The 22,239-nt window shown below is 34.6% G+C and overlaps 1 protein-coding gene across 1 annotated transcript in view; it reads left to right on the top strand.

Annotated features, from left to right (window-relative positions):
* LOC113963794 (lipoxygenase homology domain-containing protein 1) overlaps positions 1-22,239 on the top strand; it is a 135,493-nt gene that overhangs the window by 84,937 nt on the left and 28,317 nt on the right. The window contains exons 29-38 of the mRNA XM_027675258.1: positions 1,471-1,684; positions 3,016-3,206; positions 4,923-5,133; positions 10,363-10,514; positions 13,268-13,346; positions 14,928-15,059; positions 15,544-15,725; positions 16,750-16,836; positions 19,178-19,310; positions 20,647-20,786. Coding sequence (XP_027531059.1) covers positions 1,471-1,684; positions 3,016-3,206; positions 4,923-5,133; positions 10,363-10,514; positions 13,268-13,346; positions 14,928-15,059; positions 15,544-15,725; positions 16,750-16,836; positions 19,178-19,310; positions 20,647-20,786 — 1,521 coding nt within the window. The remainder of the gene's footprint in view (positions 1-1,470; positions 1,685-3,015; positions 3,207-4,922; positions 5,134-10,362; positions 10,515-13,267; positions 13,347-14,927; positions 15,060-15,543; positions 15,726-16,749; positions 16,837-19,177; positions 19,311-20,646; positions 20,787-22,239) is intronic.

The raw sequence follows: 22,239 nt of genomic DNA, 5'->3' as shown, positions 1-22,239 counted from the left end.
ATGCACATAAAAACAGTGTTTCTCAATGACCAAAAGCAACAGAATTCTTCTCTTGTGAATTAGACTTTCTTATTAGAGGTTCCTTCACTGAACATTGAAGTTTGAAAAAACTCACTGCCAAAATGTACATTGTCAAGGAGAGGTTTAAATTTCTCTGAAATTATTTTATTAGAAAATTCCTACAGCACTTGTTAGGGTAAAAGTGGAATCACTAATGGACTGAAAGAATTTCTAAATTTCATTCCTGTATATTTCTCAGAACTATGCTTATATAGAGAAGATAGCACTCTGTTGTAATTATTTTAATTTATATTCATGCATGGATTTATTTCCTAAAATACCTTAATTATCAAAGTCAATGATTTCTGCTCACAATCTGCTGTTGGGTTCTAACTGTTATTAGAAAAAAAGAAAGAATTTTTTGTCATATGAAAGTACTTTCAATGTTAGTAGCAGAAAATCTGCTTCAATATTTTTATTTTAAAAGTAGCATAAGACTGGCAACTACTGTATTTTGTACAGATCAGTTTGATAATATATCCTTTTAATTGCTCTGACATCCAGTTTAGTAAGTTCCCACTATTGAATTAATGTTTTATCAGAATTATGGTGTTAATTATAATCCTAGACATTGCTGTTTATCTCCAGTTGTTCATAACTTTCTAACTTTTGCCAGCTACCATCAGGTCTATCTGGCCCTAGACTGGGCCTTATATGGAACATCTGGCTTTCTTACAAAACAAGTGAAAATTTAGTGGGGCATGTGATTTGTTTCTTTGCATTTCACATTTTTCCTTTTCTTGTTTTTGTGGTCCCTATTCTCATCCACTGCTGCTTGAGTTGACTTGTCTTTTGTCTTCCTCTGCCTTCTCCATACTGCTTCCCATCCCATCTCTTGTCTTTTACTCTCCACTTTCATCTTAACTTCCTCCTCTCTATTTCTTACTCTTTTCTTCATTCTGCAAGGAAAACAAAAAGACAGGCTTTTCTGACTATTGCAGAAGAATTTAACATCTATCTTGGAGTGAACACACTCTTTTTAGATTTCTAACTTTTCTTTAGAACTGTTAATATATATCTGTGTTTGTATGATAAGTTTTAGAAACTAGAAATACCCTGAAAGATAGAAATTTGATTAGAACCAAACTCTTGTCATAACTGTCTGACTGTCAGAAGGTTGACAGTTTCATATTACATTTTAATGTAATAGGAAATGATTGATGCAATGATCCATATTGTCCAAAGATCAAATGAAGATCAAAATGCATCATTATTGATGAATGTAGAATTCAATGACAGGTATTATCAGTGTGAGCTTTCTTAGATTCAGAGGGGAAATGTTATGTTAAACATTACAAAAAAGCAGTCATAAGTTTTAAATCCTTGCTGAATCCAGGCCTGTATTTTCCCTGAAGTTCAAGAATATTTGGACCAAAATTCTGTTTTATTGAGTATTTCCCTGTTTTTCAGGTGGATTCATTTTTGGTGGAAGCTGTTTCTCTGAGTCATTTGCAAAAAGTGGTCATAGGACATGATGGAGAAGGCTATGGGGCAGGGATGTATCTCAAGATGGTAACAGTCAAAGAATCACAAGATTCAGACAAAGAATGGGTCTTTCCGTTGTGGAATTGGCTTGATACTCATTTGGGCTTATGTGAGACTGTTTGTGAGATTGTAACAATTGGTAAGTTCTGTAAAACTGACTTGACTGTTCATATATACATATATATGTTTGACTACAGTTCTTTCAGGCCTCTATAATATGCTCATTTTATTGAAAATGTGAATTTCAGTTTGATCTTAGTGTTATAGCAAAACCACATCTGGTAAGGTCAAAGTTAATATAATTCCATCTTGTCAGTGTGCTGTATATGAAACGCTTGCTTTCCAAATTAAATATAGCACGTTGCAAAGAGAGATATAAAACGGAGCTTGGGATGTGCGCCTCACGGGGATAAATAACTTAAATTTTATGCATCACTTTTCAGCTTGGGATCTCATTTGAAATCCAAAGAAAAGTTACTTCAGTGAAATGAGCCTAGTCTTTACCTCTGGTATTATTCCACAGCATGAAGGTGTATTTCTGGTATGCTCAGTTTCTGCTCATTTCGAAATTACTACTACATCACAATTTGTGCAAATCTAAACCTGGATGTACTTGGCAAAGAACGCTTATAGCAGGACCTTTATTCTTTTAGAACTAGTAAAAGATTTCTTCCTTCAATCCTGTGAAAACAATTCAGTGCAAAGGAAATGAGATACAAAAGTTTGTCCAGAGGGAGTAAGATAGCTTAAAAATATAAGGTGTCCACGATACATGATAGATATGCAGGTATTCAGTTGTGTGGTTTTTCCGGGTTGCAAAAAGTACATTTTTCTGAGCTATTCCTCTCCATTAAATAATTTTCCTTTCCCCCAGAATGGTTAAAACAGAATTAAAATGAAGAATAACAGTAATTATTGAAGAAAAAGAGAGGGATATAGTAATATTGATCTTCTGAGGATCTGGCAAATAATTTTGTGTGTTTATTATAGACTATCTCTCAGTCACACCATTACAGTACATATTATACTGCTAGGTAAGATCCAGTTACGAGTGAAGTTCATTAGAATTGTTCATTTTACACTAGGTGCCTACATGCTACGTATGGCTAGTGCTCCTAAATGATAAATTAGTTTTAGTAACATTGATTGCTTTTTTGAGAACAATTGCTTAGACCTCTAAAAGGTAACAGAATGTTCTCTTAGCAATTACTTCCAAACATGACAAGGAAAATTCATTGGCATCAAAAAAATGCGTTTGAAACTGTATTCTAAACACAGAAAGAACATTAAGCAGTTAAATTCTTGGGGAAAAAAAAGTTATTGATGTGTTATTCTTAGTGAACAGTTGCTATAGATACAACAAAACCTGTAAAAGGAGCTTTGCTTGTGTACTGTAAAGGCTATGGTCCTGCTACATTATGCCATTCTCTCATTGTGTCATCTTTCCTTTCTCTTTGATAATTTTTAAAGGTAGAAGATTGACTCTTAGTCCTGAACCGCCTGAAACAAACATGAAATCATCAGGTCTCTGGACAATGGATATCACTGGGTCTGACCTGAGCAATGAGAAGGATCCAATACTCCTTTCTTTTATCTTCTACGGCAATCTGAGTTGCAAAAAGTTACCACTTCAAGTCACGGGCAAAGCAATGCAGATCAAAGTACTTCAACCTTTCTCTATTGCAAGAAAAACCCATGAATCTTGTAGCCAATAACCCACTTAATTCTGAGATAAATTGTTTCTTTAAACTAAACTACCAAATTGATTTTTAAGTCCTCTGTGTAGTTTGGCATAGGTCATCATTTTTGTTTGGAGATAGCAACATTTTAACATTAAGGGTGTTTGAATGAGCAGATCCTCCCAGTGTCTCATACTGAGAATGTTTAAGTAAGTGAATTGGTCTCTTGGTGCATATCACAGTATATACCATGCTGCATGTACTGATTTACAGTTTTGTTGATCTCACAGAAGTAAGCAATTTGTAAGCATACAATATACCATGGGATACTGTAGAGCTTTTGGGGCTGATGATGGGGAAGGAAGAATCACTACTTCCTCATGAGGGGAAGAGAAGGGTCAGACACTGGTCTCTTCTCTGTGGTGAACAGTGACAGGATCCAAGGGAATGGCCTGAAGTTGTGTCAGGGAAGGTTTAGGTTGGATATTAAAAAAAGGTTCTTCACCCAGACGGTGGTTGGAACAAGCTCCCCTGGGATATGGTCACAGCACCAAGCCCAACAGAGTTCAAGAGGTATTTGGACAATACTGTTGGGCACATGGTGTGACTCTTGGGGATGGTCCCGTACAGGGATAAGTGTTGAACTAGATGATCTTGTGGGTCCTGTCCAACTCAGCATATTCTGTGATTTTGTGATTCTATGATAAGATGAAGTCTACAGAAAGTTTATTTTTCTCTTTTATGTAACTTATTCATCCCCACCACCACGTTTCTCTGAACAAATTGCTTTTTCTAGGATGGTTTCTCTCTCTCTCTTTTTTTTTTCCTGTGTTATTTATTGTCACCTTCTTTTTCTTTTTGGTGATTGAGCTAAAGAAATAATTGTCTGGGTTTTGAAGATCCACTTTTCTTTAATGAAAGAGGAACTAAACAGACTAGACTAGCCACAAACATGATCCAAAATGAAGAGTACTCAGAAGGTTTTCCTAAGTTTTTTCCAGGAATCTCTGGCAAATACAAAACGTAGTGTGAAACTGGAAGTGCCCTGTCAGAGGAAAGGCTAAGTCAGGTCGCATGCACTTCTACTATCTGGGCAGTATTTGAAAGGAAAGAGCAGAGGAAAGGAAGAGGAAAAGACAAATTCTGGTTTTTCCCTTTTTTTTCCCACATAGAGGAAAAAAATAATTATAAGCCAATATTTATAGTATGTAAGGCCTCCTCTACCTTCACTTACTCAAGAAATGGTTATGTCATAGACATGCTGTATTATCCCCAGTAGAACTAAAGTAGCTCTCCTTCGAATTTATAGTTAATTGCACCATTTTTATATTACAAGTTGTAAGAAATATTTCCAATAATGTTCAAAATTTTAAAAGTCAACCAAAGCTTCTGTGCCTGAAACTAGTTTACTGAATCAGTGTAATATATGTGAACACTATGCCTTCTTCCAAGTACAAATTTCAGCAGTGACTGCTATTGCTTTTTCCCTGATATCAAACCTCAAGCATTCCGTCTCCTCATTCACATTATTAAATCAATTTTGTATTGATTAGAAAGGAGAAAAATAGTATTAGTTATAAATCTGCCCCAATTCTTTAACTACTGAAGTTTTTTCAACTGTTGCGTACAGCTACCAACTACATTTGTTCTGGCACAATTAAAATGAGACCCATTCATCTTCTCTTTCTCCTCACATAGGATGAACTGGCAGATATTGGCTCAATATTCAAAGTTCAGGTAACTGGCCCACATAGCGAGCTAAAACAGCCATGGCACTTAGATTTACTGCATATGAAGCACACAGGCACAATGGAAGAGATGTATTTAGCTTTTGACTGCTGGTTCAACCCTAAGGAAGACAAATGTGTGGAACTGCCAGCTCTCTATGCAGATCAGGAGCCTTTGCCTGGTAAGCTATGTCCTTTTTTGTTACTAGGGTCAGGATCTGTCTCTAGAATACCAGTATATCTCTTTTGGGTCTAAAATACTGTATGAAGATTTCCGTAAGTATTTGATATTAAGGAATATAATGATTTTATACATGCATTTATCACAGAAGAAAGCTGAGAAAACAGAAATCATTGGTAGAAGGATTATGACAGATGCTCTAACTGCTGACACCAAACATAGTATTTGGCTTCTTTCGTGTTAAATCGTGTTCCAGTTTTAGCTCTTGATTATTTATTATCTCTTCATATTAACACTATGTCAGCTGAAGGTGTGTACAAAATATCATCTACTCTGTGATATTACCTGTATCTTCTTATTCACAAAGAAATATACATGACCTACAAACATTGCATTTTTTTTAAGAATGAACGAATTGCAAAGATCCCCTACAAAGCAAAGATAGAATTCTTAAAATGTGTTACAATTAGCCAGCAAAGAGATATCCAAAAATTTCAATTGCACTAGTGTTTTATTGGTGTCAATGAGAAATTTATAGTACAGCAAGTAATATTCTACAAAAGTATTTGTTAAGTTACATGTTAGTAGCACATGTGAATGGTATGATGCCAGAGAGATGATTAAGTGCTTTCTGCCACCCCCTCCTGGAATATGCTGAGGAACAACCAATTACATACTGATAACTTGATCACTAGTACTTAGGAACAGGCTTCCCATCTATTCATCTCATTAGAATAAAGAGGATTGATCAGGACGGTAAAGATGGTATATTGAAGCTTTTAGTGCCACTAAGAGGTTTATTAATAGAGTCTATAGTACAAAGAGTGCTCTGCTTAAACAGAAACTAATAGAAAAAGGTGGAAGCAGCCCAGAAAAAGGAAAAAGAGACCACGTGAACTTTTGCACACCATTCTCTAAGGAATGTTTCCTAAATATTTCATTAAATTTAAAGTTGAAACTGGAACACAAACACTGAAGTCCTTTTAATTTTCTGGCTTAGAGTGTGTTTGCATAATTTAAAAAAGTTAGCCACATTGTATTCATTTACTGAAAAATCTTACAATTTTAGTGTTTTGATCCATCAGATAAAAAACCCAAAACCATTGGATGTTGAATGTATCATATGTTGGATGTACAATCATGAATTGTAAGTGATAGTAATTCTAGAGATAGTTAAAAAGCTCTATTTCCTTAATTTATTTATGAAAAAAATGGGGCAAATTATAAATATTGACAATTATTTTCTGAATGCAAACTTGTTAAATTTTAACTACACATAAAAAATCCAGAAATTTAAAAAAAAAGTCATTCTAGAATACAGCCCTCAAAGCCTCTATTATGCTAAGAATCAAATGGAAATACATTATTCTGATGTGTAAAGCAATTAATTTTTGAGGTATATTAGAAAGTTAGGGTGATTTTTCTTGGAAAACTTCTGGTAATAGATGTTTTTATGCTTTCTCTCAAAAATTATTCCATACATGGGAGCACCTGCTAACCTAGGAAGTTTCTCACAAACTATTTTGTGGAGTCCAGAGATCTCCAACTGGAGTTGTTAATATCAGTTTTATTCTTTGCGACCCCAGTACTATACCCAGTACTAATTCAGTCTAAAATTTATGTCAGCTTCTTCCTTATATTTCAATTTCATTCCTAACCCCCCCCCCCCAAAAAAAAAAGAAGAAATAAAAAGAAAGAAAAGAAAAGTATTTACTCTCCTATCTTTAATTTATGGAGTGTTTTTTCCCTTTTTGAATGAGCATTAGTTGATCACTTTCACTCTGTGTTGACTCATATCTGAAATAGAACTGTTATCAATAGGATTGGGAAGAGACAAAGAATGACAAGGCTGAACAAAGCAGTTGTCTCAGTAGATCTTTGTTGGGTATGTTGTTCATCTGGTAGAATGGTCCCAAACTCATTCTAAAAACTATTACCCCATTTCCCAGCATCTCTTTTGTGTTATGACTCCTTTCATAGGGGTTGCTTTGTATACTGTTATTTCACCTATATAGTAGAAAATTAATGGGAAATATTTATTATGACTGCACTGAGCTTTAAATTATGCATCAATAGATTCAGCAGATTCAGCTGAAAATACTGACTCAGGAAAAACATGAGATAGATTCTTAATTTTCAGAGCCTATCTCATTTGAATATTACTTGTGTGATTAATGCTAAGCTTGTGATTATATATATTAATGATTCTGGACAAAAGCAGAAAAATGTGAGCGCTGTGATTTCTAATCAACCCCAAATGAGTGATCACACCTGTGGATCAAATTCTTTTGATCCTGTTCACTCAAGTATCCTTTTGACTCCAATGAATCCGCTCATATGGCCCAGTTATACAAACAAGGCAACACTCTAGATGAATAATACAGAATCTTACCTTCATATCCTAACTCTCCTGAAAGCAAAAATGCCATTGGCTAAATGCTAAAGCGTCACCTGGACAGCTCATGTGCTTTCAATTATCTGGAATTGCAGCAAGAGCAAGTCTGTGTAGCTACCCTGACTTTAATGCAGCTATGTTGCCTCTCACCTGGCAGTGCACATCTAACTGCCTCAAAGAAAGGAATGAGATACATTAGGGCCCCAGTCTCAGAAAACTCTTGTTTTACTTCTTGTCGTCAAACACGAGTGATACTATCAATTACAAGTACTTTCCCAGCCCTTAGTTTAAATTATTAAAAAAAAAAATCCCAGGGGAAGTCCCTGAAGTGAATAGTGCTGCAGCAAAATAAAGCTACTTTTCAGCAAACAGATTTTCCCAGCCTTCTTCCCCATGTAGTAAAAGATAAAGAGAAACAAAGATATTTCAGAAGTTTGTTGCAATGAGCACACTTTTATTAGCAGATTGATAACAGCCCTTATTATTTAATGAATACTTTTAGATATTAATTTTACAGTCAGTATGCAAACCCACTCTTTAATACGCTTAATCCAGTATTGTGACCTCTTCATTTTAGACATATAAAGAAATAGCTATATAAGATGTCACAATATTTGAATTCAGGCCTTTTGATTATAACACTCAATATGAATAGCACCAACTTGTGAAAAGAGCTGTAAGAAAAGCTTAAAAATAAATATCCTCAGAACATTTTTTTTTTCTCCCTGTTTTCCTATCACCTACGCAGGAAAAAAAATGACAGCTTTAGCTTCTGGGTGCAGGGAATCATTCTCAAACCTACTAGAAATTTCTTATATCTTTTTAAAGAATGTACACTTTTGTTAAATTGGGCCATTTCTAACTTGGAATAAATTTGATTGAACAAACAAAATGTCCTGAAAATATCAGATGTTTCCAGGACGTATACTTAGATATTTGTGTATCCTATGAGGTGCTTTAGACTGAAATATGTGTTTCAGACTTAAATAATGCGTATTCAGTGCTCTCTGGCTTGTACCGTAAATTGTGAAACTGAAAGTGCTTCTTAGTTTCTCCTTGGATTCATGTCTGTCCAAAGCATCACTTCTCCTCTTTGCACACATGACTTTTCTGGGAAAGCAGTTGTTGTAGAGCCAACCAGGTTCCAGGCAGGAACAAGTGGTGGAGTGAGGCTGAAAGACTTTCTGCTGCGTGTAAATGTCACACAGTCTAGATGTCGTCTATGTTTTAGTGCTCCAGTTATGAAGGTTGTGGGAGTTTGGGCTGATAGTGGTAGTCAAAGATAGCTCTACTTGTAAAATGTTGGGTTTTAAGGCTGCTCAGTCCTTAAAAAAATTCTGTCTTGGTGCTTGTTCAGGAGGTAATATAAGCATTCTTGGATACATTCTTGGTACATGTGCATTGCTCATTACCCGCACACTAAATGTGACTTTGCATTTTACAGTGGATAAAAATGTTTTCCTCCTTATTAAAAATACTAGAAAGGTGTGTTTTACAAACCTGCATTGCTGCAAGATAATAGCTTTTTTCCTTAGGCTGAAGAAATGATGCTTGTGGTTGGAAGCAGATGAACATTTAGACCATCTGACTCCTAACTTCTAGTGTCTATCTCTAGAATATATGAGAACCTATCATAGGTGTGTTCTACAGCACCTGCCTTTCCCTGCTGACTGCATAAGGATCTTATTCCTAATATAGCCACCAAAGTTAGATTCCTAAATTGACAGCACCAGCTTGTTACACAAATGAGCACAAATGAACACACTATACAAATGAGATTTATTATAACTTGAATAAGAACACGCAACACCAGAAGGAAAAAAAACAACCAACCCCCCAAAACCCCTTCTTGTTTTTTCCTGGACTCCTTCTTGTTAAAATGATGCAAATAACAATGAATATTGAGATTGTGACCTGTTTCTGTTTAAGTGTTTTCTTGTTCCTTGTTTCCATGAAAAACTCCGAAGGTAAAATAGGTCATTTAAAAAGTGAACATAGGAGTTTTCCATGAAGTTTCTTCGGTATTAATGCAATCTTGTCTCATCTGCATCACTTCCCTATGTATTGTGTCAGAAAAAGGCAAGGAAGCAGAAGCTTCCTATAGGGGTCATAGGTGTCTCTTCTAATCGCTATACTATGACCACAGATGAGAAAATCAGGAATGCTTTCCCTTAAACTCAAAGTTCACTTAGCTGACCTGGATTTATGTGTTATTGTGCAGTAAATGGAAGGTTCTTTGGGGTCTGATACAAAATACGAGGAGACTTCTATATTTATGTGTTAAAGCTGATATTGAAAGCATTTTTATGTCATCATTTCTGTTTCATATTAACATATTTTAACTTAAGATTATTGTGATGGTATTATTGTCTGACTAGTGATAAATAGAAATAAGACAAGAAAGGAAGTAACAAAGAAATATCAGTAAATAGTCTTAGAAAGAAGAACTCAGACTTTCCAAAGAGGACGTAAACATGACATTTTTCTAAGAAAAGAACTTTCTACCTTAGGGGGAAAGAGACAGTACACAGGAGATCCTGTGCCTCAAAGAGCAGCCAGGGGTGCTGATATTCTGGGAGTAGTATCAGAGCAGAACAAATCTGCATTCTGCAGATTGCCATACAGGGAGATATATAGGGGGAATTTGTTTGGGTTATGTATGTCACCAGGACTGAAGAAACCTGTACTCCTTGTTTGGTGGTACAGTATGGGATCTGGATGAAATTTGCAATGCTTTCTACTGGGAATTGTTACATAATGCAGGTTTTGGGCAAGAAGAGAATGAGTATTTTCTCCTGCTAACTTTTTGAGGTTTTATGTCTATTTTTATTGAAGTTGTGGAATACGCAATCCATTTGCATACGGGAGACTTGAAGATAGCAGATGCCACCGGTGAGGTTTATCTTTGTATACAAGGAGAAAAAAGTTACTCCGGGAAACGATGGCTTAACTCGAAAAGCAGCCTGATCACTTTGGCAAGAGGGCAGGTAAAACAATGAGGGAAAATGTAACTGAATCTGTGAGTGTCTTTTTGTTAAAACTTATGTATACAGAAAGCCTTTCATGGACAGAGTATCAAAAATACTTAGGTTTTATACTCTACGCAGACGTAGTTTTCTCTTGTAACTTAGAAGTGATTGTCTCTATAGGTGACGTTGTTTAAAGCATCTTCAGCATTGTGCAACAGTAAAACAGGTAAGTTGATGAAGTAATTATGAGTTGGACTAAATGTTCTCTAAGAGTTCTATTTTAATATTCCAGACTTTTAAGTCCAGGGAGGCATCACTGCTTTGTTAAAATATGCCTGATTGGTAGAACTGATATCATTTCTGTTAGGATATCTTGCATTTTTAACCACTCAATCTAAACTAGTCCATGACCTTTTCTTGTTAACTTTCCTGAACACTGTCAGTATTTCAAGCAGAGTCTTATTATTTCATGTTTCCAATTGGTCTACCCACTTATTGCTTTAAACATGGCAAACATATTGTTGCTTTTTGAGATTAAATGGCTTTTCCTAGAAGAGTAATTCCTGGAGTGATTATTGGCATAAGAAAAAGTAACTAAAATTTCAGATCAAAAGGAAATATCTATTTCAGATCAAAAGGAAATATCTAGCTGATACTTTACGAGACCCTACTGTTTTTTTGAATTTAAGCTTGGAAAATTTTTTTGTTTTAAAGAATTCATAAAATAATTGTGAAGTTCATAGGAATCTTCTTTTGGGGAGGGCAGGAGAGAGTATTTCACTGTTGCCAACCAATCTAGAGTAGTGTCTTCTCTAGTGCATAAATCTAGAGAAAACTGCTTGCAATATGCTTCATTTATTCTTTATACATGCCTCTATTTATTTTATCTGCTTTTCTTACGATTTTGAAAGATTCTGGAAGATACAGTATTGTTGTATGAAAACAAAACCAAACCTTAGTCATTATGTCCTCTGTATTCCTGTATTTTCTTTCTCCATTCTGGAAGAGAATATACGTGCCCAATGTCATTTTCATCAAGAACTGATCAAACTGGTAGCTCAAACTTCACAAGAAAAATCTGAAATTAATGATGACAGAATAGTAGGGCTCATCTTGCTTTTAATGTAGGAAATTTTATAGATTACTCTTTTTGGTGATATAGATAATAATCCTATATAGTATGTCTTAAGGATAGTACCTTAGAGAAATCTGAACAGCAAGACTGCTACAATGGATAAGGTATCAATACAGACTGAAAGAAAGACTGATTCCTGTTTCTTTCAGAAAATGGAACTGTCCTGACCTTTTTAAAAAATTCTTTATTTGTAAGAATGTGTTACATCTTTGCTAAGAATAAAATTTGTAGAGAAAAATATGTGAACAATAGTTCTTGACTTCTGTGAATACTCAGTTTTGTGGAAGTGCAACTTATCTGCAAATTCACAAAGATTTTTCTGTATAATCCACATTCTGTGTCAGTTTTTGAAAGGGCTTGTTCAGGAGGCTAAATCCTTCCTCTGAAACTCTAAAGGACTTTTCTATATCCTGGGCTATAGCACCTTAATCTTCTTCTTATGGAAAAGATTTCAAGTAACAACTGTTTGGGTTCATTCTGTCATAGTTTTCTTTACTCCAGTTTTCCCTCAAATGACTAATGCTATGTTCTTAGTAATTGCTCTTTTTTCTTAGATGATTCTTGTCATCAATATGATTCTCACAGACAGTATGAATTTTGGGGCCTATGCAACTATGGGAACAATACAAGGGTTTTACTGTTTGTTTTCAAACTAGTCCCCATTGTTGTATTCAACTTGCATATTCAACGCAACCTTTCCAAGACAACTTCTTTTGTCTACAGCAGGATAGCTCATGAAGTCACACAAAATAAAAGTCTTAGCTATGGAGATTTAATTTCACAGCTGGTTTCCCAAAAGAGTAGATGAATCCATTAATGAATAATGTTTCCAAACCTCACTTCTCCAGGCCCAGTTCAAAAGAGCTAACAAATAACACTAAGCAATGTGTGTTCCCAGTACCAATGTGCACACTTATGTGAGCTTTCCCATTGATTATGAAGATGACTGCACAAGGAAGTACATTAACATGTTTATACAAGAAGGTGCATACACTATAAAGATTTACAGTAGGGAAAAAACGAAAGTTTCCATGAAGTCTATTTATCATTCAAGTCTGTTGTATGTAGAAAATTTGACCTATTATAGAGATGATTTTGATGAGGAATCCTTATCCTAATAGGACAGTGGTTGAAACCTTCACAGATACTGTTCACCTAATTCCCATTTACTTGCTTAATTCCTACTAAATTAACTGTGAATTTTAGTGAAAATGAAATTACGTCAGATTTTCAGAATTATTAGACACTTATTCACTAGTTTCATTGCAAGTTAGGTTCTGGATCAAAGTAACTTTCAACATACTTGATCATTTGGTTATTTCAGTCCATGAAGGTACTAGAAAAAAGCACTTTATTGCTAGTGTGTATATCTGATGTTTCCAAAATTGCTTCCTGTTAAACACGGTAGCATTCTGAAATTCTCAATTCGTAGTATTAACTGGATCAGAAAAGATCAGTTATAGCATGTAATATTCAATTATGAGCTCAAAGGCATTGAAACAGCATAAACGAGACAAATTTTATTCCATTGAGATACAAACCAGTGACCAACCACAAGGCTAAATTGATAAATATTCAAAAGCAGATACATATTGAGTTTTACTAAAATATAATTTTCATTATTTTCATATTGCAGGTGGATATTTTCAAAATCAAATCAGTATACCTTGGCAAGTTGAATCAAGTTCTGGTTGGATTTAAAAGTCTAAAAAAAGGTCAGCAATTTTTCCAGTTAAAGTCAGGTGATGATAAGTAAATTATTAGATTTAGGAGATCCTAGAACTTCAGAAATGTCTTAAATTTAGTATTAAAAATCAGAAGTGGGTTTTTTTTTTTAAAGTTCTAGAAAATATGAAATTGCACTCCATTTTCTGCTGTTCATAATTTCTGCGGATTATACATGTCAAGTATCCAGATCCAGCTTGGTTTTACTAAAATGTGCAAAAGCACCCTAGGAAATGTTGTGAAAATGCAAAATGGTAAAATTATATGTGAAACTCTTCTCCATAGTTACTATGTTTTAAGAATTACAGTCAACAAAGTGGGGTTTTTTTCAGGAAGCAATATGACACCATGCTTTTGCAGCTTTTGTAATTTTTGTCTTCCTCTCCATTTTTACATTGTGGATAATTTAAAAAAAAAAAGGAATTTACTTTCAGGTCTGAATAATTCTAGATAAAGATAAGAAGATAAAATTGCTACATTTGATTGGGAAGTGGAAGAGGGAAGAAAGGCTCTTCTGATCTCACAGCTTTTTTTCTTCTAATCCATGCAAAATATGTATTTTTTTAAGGGATTCTGCATATGTGAGGTTGAATGGCAGATAAAAAGGCTGCATTCTTGCAGCATTTTTTCTCATTCTCCTTCCAACTCCATGCAGATGTTGGAGATAAAGAAAATAGTTTATTTCTTGAAAATGAATAGCAACAGCAAGGAGTATCATGAATTGGTATTTTATTCAATCCTTTGGCCACAATTTCGGCCCATTGTTTTTAAAGGTAACAGAACAGAGATTCTACAGATATTCTACTTCTGTAGATAATGTTGATAATGGAGATAAGATTCCTCCAGAGTATGATAAGATGAGTCTCGTTCTTTCATATTTTTAAAAAAAACCCAAGATTATAAGCTGACTCTGTGTGTTAGACTCAGACAAACTGATTGGGAGACTATTTTCCATATATTGGTAACATTAAATGGTAACATTAAAACTTTCATTCACTTCACCAAGACTTGGAGTGTAACCAAATTTACTCAGAGATATGACTCTTCAAATGCTTTGTTTCCAAAGAATCAACACAATGGTCTCAATCAAGATAAAACTTTAAGCCGAAGTTTGTGCCTTATTAGTGCCTCACCAGAAAGAAAGTTGTCTGTTGAGTGAATTTTTTGATGTCTAGTGTCGTAGAAATCCTGATCCTTTTTCCTTTAAGATATTGATAATATAATTTCCTATGGGGGACTTCTTGTATCTAAAAATCTCAGACAAAAGCCTTTCCATACTTTGAGATGGTAATAGATCATTACAACAAATCTATCCCTACATTTAATTTCACAAGATCTGTAAAAATGTAAAGACTTCTTCACTTTGTTGAATATTTTGGAGCATAGTGGAATAGACAGAAATACATATACACACTGCCAACATATATTTTCAGAAGTCTTATTTCCTTAAGAATTTCATCAAAAAACCACACTTTACTGATTTACCAAAGATAAAAACTTATGACTGTGTACACAGAATATTTTGTGCTTAAAAGGTATAAATGAATAATGTCCCATTTATTTTCCATCAGATGAGTGGTTCTTGGAAAAAATTGTTATAAAAGAAGATTTCTACCCTTATTCTGTGCATGTTTTTGTTCACAATGACTGGATAAATAAACGCTCCAAGAAAGATTTTGTAAAAGTGGCAATTCCGCTCAAAGGTAATGCTAACAGCAGTGTCCTTTATTTGCGTGAATCACTCCTGCATGGCAGAGCAGAACACAACTGGTACAAGGCTACTTCACACTGTAGGCAGAACTGAACATTGGAACCCCAATGGTGAGGGACATGGGCCTGGACCAAGGTGAATCGTGCCTTCTGTAAACAAGAAGGAAGAAATTATGCGTGGGATGGAGAATATGGAAATGGCTGTATTGAAAGAATCTCCTCTGGCAGTACATTTCCTGTCCTTGGAATGATGCAAAGAAAATAGGTATAGGCTCCTATGTGAGTGTGACATGGATTTATGTAGCAGCTGGCCCAGTTTTCTACCCCTCCACATGAATAATGAGGGTTTTACGTCTGTTGCCTGACTTGCCTGTGCTAAATCGAGCACTACCAGGCAATATAACCTTGTATCTTTTGGTTTATGCTGCCTTATAACTTAGACACAGGTTCTAAATATACTTTTTTTTTTCATTTCAGAAACAACTGTGACATCTCTTCTTGTGAAAAAATTTGATATGAAAAGCAGAGGACAATGGCAAATATGGATGCACTGTACACAAGTACCAGAAGATGTTCCTGACATTGAAGTTGTTGCATTTGGAAGAAAAGGGAAATCCCCTGCACAGAAAGTTCAAAATCTGAGTGATAATCCTTTTTTGGTTGGTTTCTTTTTTATTTCACAGAAGACTTACCAAATAGTTCCAGTAAAATAAGAATTGTAGTCAATATGTGTGAAGTTGTGTGGAATGATTTTATTTTGTCAGAATTCATGTTTATACCTCCATGTCTTACATAAACAGTGCTTGGAGAACTTCTCACTTGTGGGCTAATACATATTTCTTAGTAAATCTCTCTTTAGCAAACACCAAATTTGATGTGAAAAACCTCTTTAACTTTGAATTAAGACTAGTAGGCCTTAAAAGTAAGGCAATGAACGATGAAGCTGTTCCACACTTCCTTTACATTCTGCTCCTCAAACCTCAATTAATCTGTTTTCACTACTTAGAAGCTGTGTCTTTTTAAAATGAGCTTGTGCCTGGGCAAATGTCAAATCTGTAGTTTGCATATGAAGTTAATGGGAGCTTCTGCACACCTACACACCTGGGTCATCCCTTTGAAAAGGTTTTTATTCTTAAATATGAGGAAATAAACCTCATTACCCATCTTTTGTGGAATGGCAATATAAACATCACTTGCTTAACTGATGCAAAAGGAAAAGATACAAGCAGCAGCATATGATAGGACTTAAGGATACCAGCCATCCTTTCTTTTGAGCACTAGAATAGCTGAGAACAGAACCAATGCGCAAGGATAAGAATCATCATGAGTTCAAAATTTCAATTCAAATTTGCGAAAAAAGATATGATGGAGAGGTTGTAAATAAGAAAACCAGGAGAAAAGAATAGTAATATGAATTTGGCTTGAAAATACAGAATCGGTCATGCATTTATTGCTTTTGATGTGTTGGCCTAGGCTCTGCAGCCAATTGTCTTAGTTAAAAATAAACATAAATTATGATACAAATATAAGTCCAAATTAACTTGCTATCTTAATAGGACTTCCTCACTCCAATATTAATATAATTGACTAGTGTTTTTACCTATTGTATTTATCTTTTTACCTAGGTTTAAAGAGTAATGCAAACTATTACGAACAATGTTTAGTTTATTTTTTTCCTAACAGTTGACTGTCGGTGACATTGGAGATATAACAAAACTTTCCTTTATATTATCCGGTCCATCCCTGAGAAGAGGAATTAAACTTCACAAGGTATTTCAAATACAGTACATATACGCTTACAATATTCTTCAGCATACCAGTAAATAACTTTTGTTGAAAGACAGATGGTCTTTCATGTGATGTTTTGCACCACACTAGCAAAGCCAGTCATTTTTTGTCTCTATTACCTGGTATCAATAGATGACTGCCTACAACTTCCAGATCTCTTTGTGGGCGGATCTACCTTGTTTGCACCTGCTGAAGTGCATAGAGCTATAGCTGTTCACTGATGTGCAGACCTACCCTTGATTTCTTCTTAAGTGAAAAAAGTAATATCCAAAGTTTCAGAAATTTCTCAGAAACACGGATTACAGATGAAACTGCAAAGGCTAAAAAGGAGACAAAATCCCTGCGTTCCTTTTGCTGGTCTCTGTTTTCCCTATTTTGGTTTTTACAGAGGTACTATAAAAACTAAGAGTTTTTCCTGTTATCTCCTAGAGTCTTCTGAACACTTCTGTAGAAAATTATATAACCTTAGCTAAAATGTATGTATTTTCTGTAAATTTTGAAGATTTATGTACTATAGAATGAGTAGCTTTTTCTTGAGCAAAAATATTTTCTGGCCCTTTCCAAAATGAAATACAAAACCATTTTTCACTTTTGTACAGAATATAGAAACACTATATGATTTTGAGATAAAGTTCACACTTAAGTGTAATCTTACAACTAACAAGAGTTTGTCAGGTACATTTCATTTTAAGGCCAAAGTCTGCATAAATTTACACACCTCATTTTTATGAGTCCAGTTGCAGCAGGTTCTCTGCCTGCATATGCAGGTAACCCTTAGTCCAATTTTAATACTCATAGGAGTTTGTGATATGTAATTAATATTTAATTAGGGTTGTATGTATTGATAGAAATAAGGGAGAATATTTTTGTATAAGAAGAATTTATACATTTAGTGTAAGAAAATTCAGTTTTTGCAAGTACAAAATATGAGTAAACAATGGGCTGCATTTTTAGTGGAATTTGATACTATCTAAATAAAAACACCTCTTATTTGATTAATTAATTGTTTAATTCTAGAAATGGTCATGGAGAATTTTTTATTTTCATCTTGAAGCCCTGTGACTGATCTTGTGAAGCACTGGACAGAATGCATAAGCAATAATGAAAAATGATCAGTCATTACATTTCTAGGAACTCAAGGGCAAGACAGTCTGACAAAATTTTTAAGAGTGGACCTGTCAGATTCCCAATAATTTAAATTATATCATTCAATTATATAAATTTTTATACATTTCAAAGCTTGCAATTGAAATCCATGTGAGGAAATCTCTACTCAGGATTTCCAAACTCTGGTATGTGTATGCTGTACAATGAGCTCAAAGTTTTGCTTTTGTTGCTGGTGTCAGTACTGGCAAGAAGTCACCTCACTAATTTTGGGAATCCCTGTATAAGTATTACAATTACTGTCAATTACTTACTGTCTTGATGAAATTAAGTTTTTGTTTCATTTTGTTTTAAGTGCCTTGGATTTCTATACAAAGAGATTTTAAAGGCTGAAGAAACCATTCCTGCAAACTTACAGTCATTAGCTATGTATTAAAGTTCAATACCGCATGTAATAATTACCAGAAATGTTTCTTCATATACTTGATAGATTTTCATTCTGTATTTTATAACCTGAAGTAGGATGGAGTTTACGATCTGAGTTGCCCTCCTGTTAATCTAGCTTCCACATTGACCTTCTCAGTAGCTCGGATATGGAGGCTCCTAAGACTATGCATCCTCAGTTGGTTTGAAGGTTCCAAGTTCACAAAATTGGTACCTAATTTGTTCAGTCTCCAATGAATATTTAAAGCCAAGTGGAATGAAGCTGGCCCTAAGGCTTGCACCTTCTACTGAAATTCATTCTTCAAATAACACATTTCCGCAGGAAGCCCTGAAGGCCTCTGGACGCCTAATTTCTGCCAACTTCGAAAATCCTAACTGAGATGTAGCAAGTCACATTTAAATAAATAAAAAGTAGCAAAGCAAATGTTTTTGCAAAATGAGCATATGCTATTAAGATTGATGTAACTGTATTCATTCATTTGACATTCTGAAATTGCAAACACATAGAGGTCAATTTAATCTGTATCCTTCATTGGTTCTCTACAAATGGGTCCTGTGCTCGTGTCAATATGCAATGAAGAATACACCTATAAACATCAGGCTGCAGAATTAGCAGCTTGCAGCAGCTGCTGTAACTCTTATACGGAATCCGGTAGCTTTTATAAAATGTATGCGGGAGTTAGAAATAGGAAGAAATGTAAGTTCCTATTGGGATAGAAATAAAAAAATCAAGCAATTCAGATAAATGAATTTCTTACTCTGATTCTGTCTACAGCTTCAGCTAAAAGACCTGGACACTAAACAAGAGTTGGGCTTCCATACTGAAGCCCCATGTCTGTTTGGAGAGGATGGATCTGAGACTGTGACAGAGCTAGCAGCAGTCAGGCCAGACAAGCCACCGCTCAGGGGTATGCTGCTTAAATAAAAAATAAATACATGAGCAAATGCATGCGCATACATAAAATTGTAAACTGCATAATGGGATGAACACAATGGACAGATTGCAAAGCATTTTATATACATTAAAAAACCACTCCAAATAATTTTTGAAGATTCATTCAACAAACCTGCATAAACCATGTGGGGGCCTATATATACGTGTAGTTAAAGCATTCTTTTGTTTTAAAACAACTGACATGTTTTTTCACTAGACTAAGTACCAATTTGAAAGTCTGAAAAATGCACAAAGCTGAATTAGTATATTTCTGTTGCAATTTTGAGAAAATGACTGATTTACACTTGGTGAGGAACCGAATCACAGATTAAAAAAAGGCAGGTGCCAAGTATAATGGCATGAATCACAAATAGAAAATACAATCCTTTTTGAGGTTTTCTTCAAGGCCCATTCCTGCCCCAGAAGCCCTGTTTCATTTCATCATTGTGTTTAAAATATGATAACACGTTCCTTTGTTCTGATTACATTTTATAAAATATTTAGAAAAGAGTTCTCATTTATTATACTCCATGAACAGAAGACTTAGTTAAAATATTTAAAACTTTTTGCATCTAATATCTAACTGAAGGCTAGACTGCAAATGGAAATATATCTAAAGAGTCTGTTATAACATTTAATTCTTCACAGAACCCATAAAAAGTCCTCTGTCATGCTGCCTCAAGGAATATGTACTATATAACTCATCAGCCAAAAGTCATGACAAACCATCCTTTGTGGTGAATAATAATAATAATAATAGTGCATATTTGTATAAATAGCTGAGCCATTTCTCCTGGACATATTAAATTGATATTGGCCATAATTCTCAAAATGTGAGATCAAAACATAATTCAACTGATCCAGAACAGAAAGCAGATTTAATCTTTTATGTCTGTGTTTTTTTCTTGGTAAAATGTTGGAGTTGATAAATCCTAACTCAATTTAATACCTTGAATTCCTACAAGAACTCCAGTTTTTTTACAATGCCTGATAGAATCAGTGTGATTCTTTCAGGTGATTTCAGTGACCACTGGATAAGAGTCCAGAATTAGGACATCTTCTTCTGTCACGCAAGCATGGATTGTTGCATTGATTCATAAAGGGCGTTTCATCTCTGATGCTGTGCTGTGTGCTGTGAGGTAGCTAGCAATCTATATGAAACTCAGAAAATTGATGTCAATTCCCATAACTTAATTCCTTGGTCTTGAGATTGATCTTGTACCTAAAATAAATTGGTTTATAATGTTTGATAATTATGTTGCTAATAGTCTGATTTGGTAATGTCTTGTATCACTGATTTTTCATGGCAGAAGTCCTTTACTCGGTCAGTGTTCATACGGGAACATTGCCTGCATCAGGGACTGATGCAAATGTATTTATTACAGTATTTGGAGAGCAGGGAGATTCCTGTAAAAGGCGACTAAGGCACTCGCATTTTGAGAGAGGACAGGTTAGTACTAAGTTATTTTACTTACATGTTTTTTATGTTATTTTTTTTCCAATACCATATTTCTTTTTAATTACGAAATACAAGCATTGATGTTGCACTCCAGTAATCTGTCGAAAGAATGTGTTGCTTACTAAGTAACCTGAATTGGCATTACAGTTTAAGAATGTTTACTTACCAAGAAATTTAAAACCCAAAACCATCAGTAACGGTTCTTAGAATCTGGAACTGAATCCCATGATATATAAAATTCTGTGGCTTAATTTTCAGCTCTTTGTGAAGCTGGTATAGAAATATCAGGGCTATTTCCTGTGACTGCTCCTTTAAAATGCATTTTTTTCCAAAAGATCTGTTCAGACAGAGTTGAAAGAAAGATTTTAAATGTGTTAGCTACTATATGTTAATTAATCCATTTATATATAGAATTGCAAATAGATAAAGCCGCTTTTAAACATACTGTGTCTGATCAAAATGTATCCTAGGAGAGATTTTCTGGTCAACTTTTGCTAATTTCCATAGCAATGATTACATCTATACAACATGTTCACACATACCCTGGACTCAGATCAGGTATGACTAGATAAGATTTCAAGAGACCTTTCAAATGATCAATTTATCCTGTACAACAAAGCAGGATCCTCTACATTTCATACCACTTAATATGCTCTCTCATGGCTGAGATGCCATAACTTTCCTAGGCAACACGTTCCACTGCTTTCCCAGCCTTGCCCTTAACAACTCTTCCTTCACTTCCTTTATAATGTCAAAATATATTATTGAGCTTAGAAACTTAGAAACCAGACATGTCATCATTGTGTTCCAGAGTAATTGATATTTTTTCCATGAATTTGTATAAGCTTTTTTTCTCTTTGCTTCTCTCCTTCTTTTATAGATCTCCCTCTTCTGCTCAACTGTCTTGTTGCTGCATTGTTCCTTCTGTAGAAGTATGTCTTTAATCATCCTACTTAGACATTCCTATTTGTTTTTCTGACTCCAATAATACATTTGCAATCTCCTTAAAAGTTTGCCATTACCTTCTCTGCTTCTCTTTTTTCTTCTTCGTCTAATTTCTGTTAGCTTAGCTCTAGGTACCATCTTCAGACATTTGTTCTAAGTGGACTCTGTGATATAATGTATAAAGCACACCTAGACAGAACACCTATATTCATTTCTAAGCTCAGTCATTGGTTTACCTGGCGATCTGAATTTATGATTTTACTTTCCTTGTATCCCTTATTTCTCACTGTAAAATGAAGATCATCAATAGTTTAGGCAAGAATGAGAAGAGGAAACATATATATATTTCAAGGAAGTTTAATTCCACTTTCATTTCCTACTGAGGAAATTAAATATATCTTTTAAAAATATGCTTAATCTCTTTTCATAGCAATAACCTACTGCTAGATTCATAGCAGTATTTAGTGTCCTGGTGTCTAGTGAATTTATTCTGCATTGG

Source organism: Neopelma chrysocephalum, unplaced genomic scaffold, assembly GCF_003984885.1.
Source record: "Neopelma chrysocephalum unplaced genomic scaffold, ASM398488v2 Primary Assembly neopelma1_22, whole genome shotgun sequence".
NCBI lineage: Eukaryota > Metazoa > Chordata > Aves > Passeriformes > Pipridae > Neopelma > Neopelma chrysocephalum.
Note: the sequence above shows the minus strand (reverse complement) of the source record. Positions and strands in the feature narration are given on the sequence as shown.